Here is an 11,851-nt window from a genome sequence, read left to right on the forward strand (position 1 = left end):
TTCAAGGCCACCCTAAGACTACATAGCAAATTCTAGGTCAGCCTGATCTACAGTGAGACCCTACTTCAAAAAATCAAAAACAAACAAAAAAAGTAATAATAATATCCAAAATATAGATTTCTTTAAATTTTTTTTTTTTTTTTTTTTTCATGTAGGGTGTCACTCTAGCCCAGGCTGCTGACCTGGAATTCACTATGTAGTCTCAGGCCGGCATCAAACTCACGGTGATCCTCCTACCTCTGTTTCCTGAGTGCTGGGATTAAAGGCATGCGCCACCATGCCTGGCTGGCTTCTATTTGTTCTTTCTGTACTATTATCAGACTCTTATGGTACAACCCAGATCATCTCAGGTGATGGGCTCTCAGGCTCAGAACAAATCATGTTGGCTGGCTTGTGGAGAACTAAGAATCAGTCAGTGCAGTGAAAGACAGATAATGGATGAGAGAGAAACTCTCTTCCTGATCACGTTCTACCTTCCATACGCTCATCTCCTTTGAAGCTCAAACTGTATGACCCACCTTTGGAATGTATCAATCCTCCTGTAATTTTCTCATAAACTTCCCTTTTCTGTGTAAGATACCCAGAGCGGTGTTTCTCTTAAGCCAATAACAATGCTAAAATTCTCGTTATGTGACAGGCACCCTTCCAGGGTATGTTACATATGGTTTTTGTGCTTTGTTTCATTTTTGTTTTTCGAGGTAGGATCTGGCTCTGGCTCAGGCTGACCTGGAATTCACTATGCAGTTTCAGGGTGGCCTCAAACGCTCGGTGATCCTCCCACCTCTGCCTCCCAAGTGCTGGGATTAAAGGCATGTACCACCACACCCGGCTTGTTACATGTTTTAATACTCAAGATTATCCTTACTTTACATGTAACATCACTGAGACATGCACATGCATGTGTGTGCATGTGCGTGTGTATGGGCATGCCAAGGCTCTTGCCACTGCAAACAAATGCCAGATGTTTGTTCCACTTTTTGTGTCTGCTTTATGTGGGTGGCCAGCAGGCTTTGAAAGTAAGCAAAAGCTCCTTTAACTGCCATCTTCCCAACACCCTTTGTTCATAGTTTAAATGTACAAACTTTTCAACTTTGCAATGTACTTTGAAAAAAAAATTTTTTTTCTTTTTGGTTTTCTGAGGTAGGGTCTCACTCTAGCTCAGGCTGACCTAGAATTCACTATGTATTCTCAGGGTGGCCTTGAACTCACAGCAATCCTCCTAACTCTGCCTCCCGAGTTCTGGGATTAAAGGCACCACCACGCCCGGCTCTTTGAGAAATTTATTTATTAAATTTTCTTAAATTTACTTGCAAGGAGAGAAAGAGAGAATGGATGTGCCAGGGTCTCCTGTCCTTGCGTGCATCACCTTGTCCTTCTAGCTTGATGTGGGTACTGGAGAATTGAACACAGGCTGTTAGGCTTTGCAAGCAAGTGCCTTAACCTCTTAGCCATCTCTCTAGCTACTTTGAGGAATTTACAGATTACATGTTTATAAAGATATATGCATATGTACATATATAATAGATATATGTATACATATAGATTTTCACTGTAGCAATGTCTATCAGCAAAAGACCATAAATAACCAAAATGGTTGTCAATAAGGGTCTGAATAAATTATGGTATATATACCTCAAAATGGAATATTACACTGCCATGAAAAAATAGCCTCCACAAGATACCTAAAAGCAAATCACAATGAAATGTGGACAGCTTGCTCTAACTAAGGTTTGAATGCATACATTATTTCTGGACGAAGACACAAGAAAATATTAATAGCAAATGCCTCTGAGGAGTAAGACTAGGAGTTGAAGTCAAATGGAGATTAAATTTTCACATTGTTTTTCCATAAACAAAGAACATTTTTCTCCATGTACAAGTATTTTTTTTTCAATTTAACAAAAATGAGTTTCATTTTGTTTTCTAATTAGAGCATGGATTAAATCCCAGCTAGCCATGTCTTATGCTGCTTTGGGCTGTGAGTGTGCCCTCCCTCCAGATGTGACCACCTGAGAAGTTTCCAGCTTTCAGAATCAAGGCCTCGAACTCATGGTGATCCTCCCAAGTTTTGGAATTATAGACACATATTTTTCTGATAGCAGTGTAATCATATGTGATAATTGTTGCGTGAGGGAGAGATGGTTCACATCTATAATTCTAACACTTGGGAAGTAGAAGCAGATCAATTCAAAGTCAGCTACATCCTGGCTACATGAGAATCTGTCAAAAAGAAAAAAAAACAAACAAACATACCAGCTGAAGACAGAAATTCTAAGAAATGGGGCTGGAGAGATGGCATAGCGGTTAAGGCATTTGCCTGAAAGCCAAAGGATTCTGGTTCGATTCTCCAGGACCCACATAAGCCAGATGCACAGGGGGCGCATGTGTCTGGAATCCGTAAGCAGTGGCTGGAAGCTCTGGCACTCCCATTCTATCTCTCTCTCTCAAATAAAATAAATATTTTTAAAATGTTAAAAAAATAAATTCTAAGAAATGATGAATGAATGTTACTGTAACTTTAACAAACAAAATGGATATTTTAGAGCAAAAGTCAGTCCGTGGTCCTTAAATAACTCCCATCTATGCCATCATTTGAGAGTAATGAGAAACCACAGGGACCAGGCACAGTCACATGATCCAGCTGGGAACTGTCAAAGCCTATGAAACAAGAGCTATTTTTACTTCCATCTCTAGCAGGGTTAGGAGTGACATTATGCTTGGTGTGTTGGTTGGGTTGAGGATTTTTGGGGAAGAAAGGACTAACAATTATCCTCATCCTTTTTTTTTTTTTTTCGGTTGTTGTTGTTTGTTTGTTTGAGGTAAGGTTTTGCTCTAGCCTGTCTCGGGTGGCCTGGAACTCAAAGCAATCCTCTTATCTCTGCTTTTTGCATCCTGAGTGCTGGGATCTAAAGGCATGCACCATCATGTCTGGTGATTTTTTAAAAATATATTTTATTTATTTACTTATTTATTTGAGAAAGAGGCAGAGAGAGAGAGAGAGAGAGAGAGAGAGAGAGAGAGAGAGAGAGAGAGAGAGAGAGAGAGAATGGGTACACCAGGGCCTCAGGCCACTGCAAACAAACTCCAGATGTATGCACCCACTTGAGCATCTGGTTTACATGGGTACTGAAGAATCAAACTGGGATCCTTTGGCTTTGCAGGCAAATGCCTTAACTGCTAAGCCATTTCTCCAGCCCTCTGATTTTTGTTTTTTGAGGCAGGGACTTAGTATGTAGCCTAGGCCAACATCAAACCAGAGATCTCCCTGCCTCTGCATCCTGAGTGCTGGGGACCACAGGAATGTGTCACCACACCTGGTTCTCAGGGATCTGTTCCTTTGGACAATTTATTATTATTATTATTATTATTTTATTTTTGGTTTTTCAAGGTAGGATCTCAGTCTAGCTCAGGCTGACCTGGAATTCTCTATGTAGTCTCAGGCTGGCCTCGAACTCATGGTGATCCTCCTACCTCTGCCTCCCGAGTGCTGGGATTAAAGGCATGCGCCATCACTCCCGGCTCTGACAATTTAATTCTTAGTGTTTAATCTTTTAAAAAAATTATTTATTTGCTAGGAGTGAGAGACAGAGAGAGAGAGACAGAGAGAATGGCTGTGCCAGGGCCTTCAGCCATTCAAACAACCTCCAGATGCCTGTGCCACTTTGTGCATTGGGCTTGATGTGGGTCCTGGGAAATAAAACCAGGGTAGTTAGGCTTTGCAGGCAAGCGCCTTAACCACTAAGCCATTTCTCCAGCCCTTAGTGTTCAATCTTCACACACACACAAAATCAACAAAGCCCTTATCATTCTCCTCACAACCTAGTTGATGGATATAATATGAATTTATTTATCACTTTATTAATATATGTTAAGCATAATGTGTTTCATTATGTCATACACACACATACACACAGAGACATATATATAATGTTTTGATTGTATTTACCTACCATTACCCCTCTTATCTCCCTCAAATTCCCACTGGGCTCTTCCTCTTCCCAACTAGTCAGTCTCCTACTTTCATGTGTATTAGGTTTTGTTTGCTTTCAGGAGCACGGACAACTTACCAGTGGCTACACCACTGAAGAAAATGTCTTTCCCTTCCAGTAACTGACAGTGGATCCTCAGGGAGGGGTGGAGCCTCACAAGCCCCTCCCCCTAGCAACAGTTAACTGTCTCCATATAAATCCTTGAGGAGGTTGTGGCCTTGTGTAAGCTCCTCCCCCTATAATACAATTTAGGTGAGTATCAGATTCCTACATATATGTTAGACTCGTGTTCTGGCACCACCACTGAATTCTCCAAGCCTAGGGCTTTCAACTCTTCACATTCTTTCATCATCCCTGCTTCAAGCTCCTTGTACTGGGTCTTGCCTGCTCTTATCCTAGCCAGTATTAAGCGCCTAGATCCTCAGTTTCTGTTATTCTACAGAGCCATGGAGGAGAAAAGAGTCATTTAAGGACCAAGGGCAAGATATTTCCTTTTGGAAACATATTTTGAGTTTGTCGCTTTTTAGATTTGTTCCTTTGTTTTTCTGAGAAAATTAAAATAAATAGTAGGCCCCAGAAGCAGTGTCTCACCAGTATTGAGTTCACTATGTTTTAATGTTTTCTAGACCTTTTATTCACTTTATCACACACTGTAAAATAGAAATGAATCAATATAGTTAGTGAAGGGAGGTCAGATGTCATATGGCTTCCTAGTTCCCATGTTAAATAATGGCTCAATCCTCCATTTCTGGTTCATTATCCCACACTGCCTACCAAACCAGCTCTTAGGGTTTGTTAAGGTGGTTAAAGACATATCTATCTGTCTGTCTGTCTGTCTGTCTATGGACAGAGAGAGAGAGATAGCTCAAGGCTACCCTGAGACTACATAGTGAATTCCAGGTCAGCCTGGGCTGGAGTAAAACCCTACCTCAAAAAAAAAAAAAAAAAAAAAAGGATGTCAAAGCCTATCTGGAAGCTCTTAAACAGTTAAGCTGGGGAGAGGGCTGGGTTTGGTGGCACGTGTCTTTAATCCCAGCAGAGGCAGGAGGATTGCCATGAGTTCGAGACCACCCTGAGACTACATAGTGAATTTCAGGTCAACCTGAGCTAGACTGAGACCTACCTCGAAAAACCAAAACAAAAGGGAAGAGGGCTGATAGTTATTTTTCTGAAGTTTACTCAGTCCCTCACCTCTCTAAAATGAAAATGAAACTCAATTTCAGAGAAAAAAGGAAGGGGGCAGTGTGGGTCACAGAAGCAATAGACTGACAACTGCTGCTGATTGGAAGGTACTTCCAGAAGGTTGGCTTCTGCAGTTGCCAGGCAACCAATGTAAACAGCACAGGATCATGGCCACTAACTACAGTGCTAACCAGGTAAATTCTCTTTCTCCATTTCTTTCACATTTAATTTACCTTTCCAGGGTTTATGTTTGGACTGACTCCTCCCTTAGGACTCTGATTTTTTTGTTGTTGTTTTGTTTTTCAAGGTAGGGTCTCGCTGTAGCCCAGACTGTCCTGGAATTCACTAAGTAGTCTCAGTCTGGCCTTGAACTCATAGCAATCCTCCTATCTTTGCATCCCGAGTGCTGGGATTAAAGGCATGTGCCATTAAAACTGATTTTTGAAGAGATGCTGACAGCGGGTTGAGATAGTTTTACCTCAAGGTTGGGAGGGCACAGGGACAAGCAAAAGTACCTCTGGGTTAAATCTGTAGTGCAAACTAGAAGGCAGCATTTCTTTCTTTTTTTGTTTACAGGCCAGAGTAAATATTTTAGGCTTTGTCAGCCAACTAGCAAACTCAAGACATAACATGTAGACACTTACATGAAAGTTATCCACAAAAAGTTTGACAAATTTTAAAATAGAGTAACTGAGCTAGGTGCAGTGGTGCACACTTGTAATTTCAGCACCTGGGAGGTAGAAGAAGGATCAGGAGTTCAAGGCTAGCTATCCTGGGATCTATACAGAGTTTGAGGCCAATCTGGGATACATGAAAACTCGTCTCCAAAAAACAAACAGGATTTTTATTTTGTTTCTTTTTGTGACAGGGTTTTGCTATCTAGCTCAAACTCCCAATCCTCCTGCCTTAGCCTGCGAAGTGCTGGGATTATAGACATGTGCCACCATGCCGAGTTGCATTTTATCAATGCAATGCAGATACTCATCCACAAAAACCGTAGGGCATGGTGGTACACACTTATAATCCCAGAAACCAGGAGACAGAGACAGGAGAACGGACATGAGTTCAAGGGTAGTAAGACCCTACCTCAAAAAGATAAAGAGGGGCCGGAGAAATGGCTTAGTGGTTGAGGTACTTGTCTGCAAAGCCAAAATACTCAGGTTCAATTTTCCAGGACCCAAATAAAAATTTTAAAAACATTTTTAAAAAAGATAAGTAAGGCTGAAGAGATGGCTTAGGGTTAAGGTGCTTGCCTGTGAAGCTTAAGGATCCAGGTTCAATTCCCTAGTATCCACATGAGTCAGAAGATGCAGAAAGTGATGCATTTGTCTGAAGTTTGCTTGCAGTGGCTAGAAGCCTTGGTTCACCCATTCTCTCTCTTAAATAAATAAATATTTTCTTAAAGATAAATGGTGGCACACATCTTTAATCCCAGCACTTGGGAGGCAGAGGTAGGAGGATCACTGTGAGTTCAAGGCCAGCCTGGGACAGTGAGTTCCAGGTCAGCCTGGGCTACAGTGAGGCCCTACTTGGGACAAACTAAATAAGTATTTTAAATTCTTCTTTTGTACTAAATCTTCAAAATCTAATGTATGCCCATCTCTACCCTTGTGCTAGGAGTGAGCCCAGCGTTTTGGACATGGTAGGCAAGCACTCAACCTCTGAGCAGTGTGTTTTATACTTACCAAGCACCTCAATTTGGACTAGTCATATTTTAAGTGCTTAACATTACACGTGGCCACTGCCTACATGTTGCACACACATGTCTAGACCAAAAGATTATGACCTTGTACTTGCCTAGAATGCACAAGGTCTTGGATTCGATCCTCAGAATTACAAAAACAGGGCTAGGGAGATGGCTCATTGGATAAAGAGCTTGCTACTCAATTCTGAGTACCTGAGTTGGGATCCCCAGACTCTACATTATATATATATATATATATATAAAAGCCAGAAGCTGTGGTGGGCTTCTCTTTTGTTTTTGCAGGTAGGGCCTTGCTCTAGTCCAGGCTGGCCTGGAATTCACTATGTAGTCTCAGGCTGGTCTCGAACTCACAGTGCTCCTCCTACCTCTGCTTGCCGAGTTCTGGGATTAAAGGCGTGCACCACCATGGCCAGCACTGTGGTGGGCTTCTGAGATCTCGGTGCAGCTATAGAGAAGGGAGGCAGGAACAGGAGAATTTTCTGAAGTCTCATGAATGGAGAGGTGAACACCATTGAGAGACCCTGCCTCAAAATAAAGTGGAAGTGAGACCAACCCCAAAGTTGTCCTCTGACCTCCACACTCGTGGAACATGTGTACTTGTCCACTCGTGTGCGCACACACACACACACACACACCTGAGACTACTAGTAAATTCCAGGTCAGCTTGAGGTAGTGAGATGCTACCTCAAAAAACCAAAAATATACAAAATTTAAAAGGAAATTATACATTTAAAATTTTTCCTTATTTTTATTTATTTGAGAGCAACAGTGAGAGAAAGAGGCAGAGAGAGAGAGAGAGAGAGAGAGAGAGAGAGAGAGAGAGAGAGAGGGAGGGAGAGAGAATGGGTGCCCCAGGGTCTCCAGCCACTGCAAATGAACTCCAGACATGTTCACTCCCTTGTGCATGTGGCTAACGTGGGTCCTGGGAACTGAGCCTCGAACCAGGGTCTTTAGGCTTCACAGGCAAGCACTTAACCACTAAGCCACCTCTCCAGCCCTAAAATTATTTTTTAAGGTTACTATATAAAAAAATTAGGTTTTCTTGTGGCATTTCATACATGTCAGCATACTTTGTTCACAACTGTTCCCTCCCCACTGGAGTTGATTTCCTTTCTTCCCCTCTTTTGCTTTCCACTCACATGTAATCTATGAGCCTACTTCCCACCTCTGTTAAGATCTCTTCCTCCCTCCACCCATTTCAGAGTGTATGTAGTGAGCTAGAGCCTACTAGCTGTTGGGGCCTTTGACTGAAGAGAAGCCCTTAGAGCCTCATAGGGATTGTGTTTCTCTCCACAGTATGAAAGTGCTTTCTCACCCAAGTACCTGCGGAACTGGTCTCCTGCCAAGCCAACAAAAGAGGTATTTGGTGTTCAGTGCCCCTACAGGGCCCGTGAGTGGTGATTCACATCATGTTCTCAAGTCCTCAGATGCTGTTTGGTACTCTGATTTCCTCCTACTTTGTCACTGGAAGCACTTCTCTCTCCACAGAGAATCTCTTCCCAAGAAGGCTACACTCAGATCATTGCCAATGACCGAGGTCATCTGTTGCCTTCAGTGCCCCGTTCCAAGGTGAGACCCTAATCTCCATTCATAGCCAACAGGTAAGAACTGCAGCATAAAACTGGGTGAGTACAGCCACTATCTGGAAAATTAAAGGTCAAATGTTAACGTTGTGAGTACCGCAAACTGCCAGCCACTAAGTTGTACTACAGTCTTAAACTGAGGAGCCGTAGCAACAAACGTTTTCAGGCAATGATACTTATACATGGGGACTTACCATAATTTACCTGGGGCGGGGGAGGGAAGATTCTCAGCCTTGTTTCGTTAAGCATTTTTATTTTTAAAATATTTTATTTATAGCTGGGTGTGGTGGCTCATGCCTTTAATCCCAGCACTTGGGAGGCAGAGGTAGGAGGATCGCCATGGGTTCAAGGCCACTATAGCGAGTTTCAGGTCAGCCTAGGCTAGAGTGAGACCCTACCTCGAAAAACAAAAATAAATATATATATACACACATATATGTATATTTATCTGAGTGTGTGTGTGAGAGAGAGAGAGAGAGAGACAGAGAGACAGAGAATAGGCACACCAGGGCCTTAGCTACTGCAAATGAAGTCCTGATGCATGTGTCCCCTTGTGCATCTGGCTTTCATGGGTCCTTTAGGACTTATAGGCAAATGCCTTCACAGCTAAGCCATCTCTCCAGCCCTTCATTAGGCATTTTTAAGGGTAAAGAATGGAAGACAGAGGACAGTGGACAATTGTGGGTAGAGGAAAGTCCTGCTAAGGAATCCTTTTTCCTTTTAGGCAAGTCCTTGGGGTTCCTTCATGGGCACATGGCAAATGCCCCTTAGGGTTCCTCCTGCTCGGGTGACCTTGACCTCCCGTACAACAGCTGCTGCCGCCTCCCTCACCAAATGGATACAGAAAAATCCGGATTTACTCAAAGCCTCTAATGGATTGCAACCTGAAATCTTAGGCAAGGTACCTATTTTTCCCATTTATTCCCAAGACCTACTGTCTTCATTGCTTTTTTTTTTTTTTTTTTAACCTAAAAAGTATCTGTTATGTCAGTCTCTATTCCAGGAGAGGGAACCTCTAAGCAGTTCTGCCTTATCATGTCTCATCCCTAATCACTTTCTAAGGCCCAAAGGGATGAACTAAGGGTATTTAACATCCTTCACTCTCCCCAGGAGAAACTAATCTAATCCCAATAGGAGGGTAAATTTAACTATTCTTATTTGAACCCCGACCTTGTCCATGGCAGAAGAGGAGGAGGGAACTTGGGCATGACCAGAAATGTGATTCTCTTTTTTCCCATTCTCATCCTGACAGCCCCATGATCCAGACAGTCAGAAGAAACCCAGAAAGAAGTGTAACACAAAGACAGTACACCAAGCACCAAACCCAACCATAATTCCAAGCTCCCCAGATGGCAATAGTGAGTCCCCAGATCAAACTCAAAGCTCGCACCCCTCTGCAGGTCACACTCCAGGTCCCCAAACTCCAAACACCTCTCCTAAGAGCCCACCTGGAAGTCCACGTGAATGTTAGAACACTGAGCAAGTCCTAATGTAGCTGAGATCTGGAAATGCAAACCTGGAACTTTTTAGGGGAAAAGGGGGCCATGCTGAGTGAAATAAGTGAGAGCCCCTGATCAGAAATGTGGAACAGAGAAATTATGGAACAGGAGCAAAGGCAAATTTGAGCAATAAACATTGTTTGTTAAAACTTTTACTGATCTGGACTTTTTCAACCTATGACTTGTCTCTTGTAGTTCATAATTAGGAGAGTTGGGGAAAACAGGATAGGAAAAAGAACATTACAGTAGTTTAGGGTGCAATACATTTCTACAAAGATTAAGTCAGTTATACTCCAGAAATGACAGAACACTGGTGTGCACCACACAAGGACAGAACTGCAAAGAACTGGCCCTTTACCGTTTGTCTGCAACCTGAGCATGCACAACCAACTTCAAAATCACACAGTGGTTAAGGCATTCGCCTGCAAAGCTAAAGGACCCAGGTTCTATTCCCCAGGAGCCACGTTACCCAGATGCACAGGGTAGCACATGTGTCTGGAGTTCGTTTGCAATGGCTGGGGCCCCTGGCATGCCCATTCTCTCTCTCTGCCAAATAAATAAATAAAAATAGATATTTAAAAATATAAAAGAGTGCCGAGGGCTAGGCAAGGATCATAGCCTGGAATATATAACAAGTTTCAGGCCAACCAGAGATATATGGCAAGACCACTCCTCAAAATAAATAAATAAAAAGGCTGGGCATAATGGTTCACATGCCTTTAATCCAAGAGAGGCAGAGGTAGGCCATCCTGAGATTATATACTGAATTCTAGGTCAGCCTCGACTACAGGAAGACCCTACCTCAAAAAAAAAAAAAAAAAAGCCTGAGTGAGCAGGGCATGGTGGAGCTTGCCCTTAATCCCAACAGGAGGCAAGAGGATCACCTTGAGTACAAAGCCAGCTTGAGGTTACAGAGTGAGTTCCCAGTCAGCCTGGGCTACAGTGAGGCCCTGCCTTAAGAAAAGAAAAAAAGGCTGGAGAGCCGGGTGTGGTGGTGCACACCTTTAATCCCAGGACTCCAGAGGCAGAGGTAGGAAGATTGCCATGAGTTCAAGGCCAGCCTGATACTACATAGTGCATTCCATGTCAGCCTGGGCTAGAATTAAGACCCTACCTCAAAAAAAAAAAAAAAAAAAGGCTCGAGGGATGGCTTAGCAAAGTTAAGGCATCTGCCTCCAAAGCCTAAGGAACCAGGTTTGAATCTCCAGGAGCCATGTTAGCCAGATGCACAAGGAGGCCCATGAGTCTGGGGTTCATTTACAGTGGCTGGAGGCCCTGACGTGCCCCTTCTCTCTTGCTCTCTCTCTCCCCCTTTTTATCTGTCAAACAAATATATAAAAATAAAATATTTTAAAAAATGAAAGAAACAAAATGGTAGATCTGAATACAATCTTCCTAGCCAACTACCATCAGCTTCATTATTACTCCTCTTCAACCCACAGTGTTAACTAATTACCAGCAAGTGATGAGATTGATTTTGTAGTGATATTTTCTCTGCACTGAGCATCAAACCCAAGACCCTATGCACAGGAGACAGGGGTTTTACCACCGAGCTCAATCCTACCAAGATGGATCTCTTACTCCAGAGTTTGCAATGACTAGCAAAACAAAATTTTTGGCTAAGGTATAGTTCAGTGGTACAGTACTTGCATATACATATGAAGGCCTGGGTTTGGTTCCTTACCACAACAAACAGCCTGACCTAATATGGACTATGAAAGCACCAAGTTTCCCCATCATTTTTTTTTTCCCTAGGATTTCAACAACCCTTAAAAAGTCTCCACTGGTTTGTGTCCCCTAGTCTATACCCTTAGGTCATCATCCTGCAGCTGCCACTTCCAGTGCTCTGCGTATCTGGCTGATAATTTGCTGAACTATGGGGCTGGGAGTGGT

At 42.8% G+C, this 11,851-nt stretch overlaps 1 protein-coding gene across 1 annotated transcript; it reads left to right on the forward strand.

The window, feature by feature from the left end:
- Nucleotides 1–5,317: 5,317 nt before the first annotated feature.
- On the forward strand, nt 5,318–10,084 carry Cfap126 (cilia and flagella associated protein 126). Its single transcript, XM_004671180.3, has 5 exons — nt 5,318–5,365; nt 8,173–8,235; nt 8,365–8,445; nt 9,184–9,360; nt 9,712–10,084. Exons 1-5 carry the CDS (start codon nt 5,339–5,341, stop codon nt 9,928–9,930), a joined length of 567 nt encoding a protein of 188 aa, XP_004671237.2. The 5' UTR covers nt 5,318–5,338; the 3' UTR covers nt 9,931–10,084.
- Nucleotides 10,085–11,851: the final 1,767 nt, after the last annotated feature.

The sequence above is a fragment of the Jaculus jaculus genome, chromosome 1 (assembly GCF_020740685.1).
Source record: "Jaculus jaculus isolate mJacJac1 chromosome 1, mJacJac1.mat.Y.cur, whole genome shotgun sequence".
Classification (NCBI taxonomy): Eukaryota; Metazoa; Chordata; class Mammalia; order Rodentia; family Dipodidae; genus Jaculus; species Jaculus jaculus.

Coding starts and splice junctions, on each gene's coding strand:
- Cfap126 (XM_004671180.3), top strand. CDS start 5,339: ATGGCCACTAACTACAGTGCTAACCAG. Junction 8,446..9,183: donor CTTCAGTGCCCCGTTCCAAG/GTGAGACCCTAA, acceptor TTTTCCTTTTAG/GCAAGTCCTTGGGGTTCCTT. Junction 9,361..9,711: donor AACCTGAAATCTTAGGCAAG/GTACCTATTTTT, acceptor TCATCCTGACAG/CCCCATGATCCAGACAGTCA.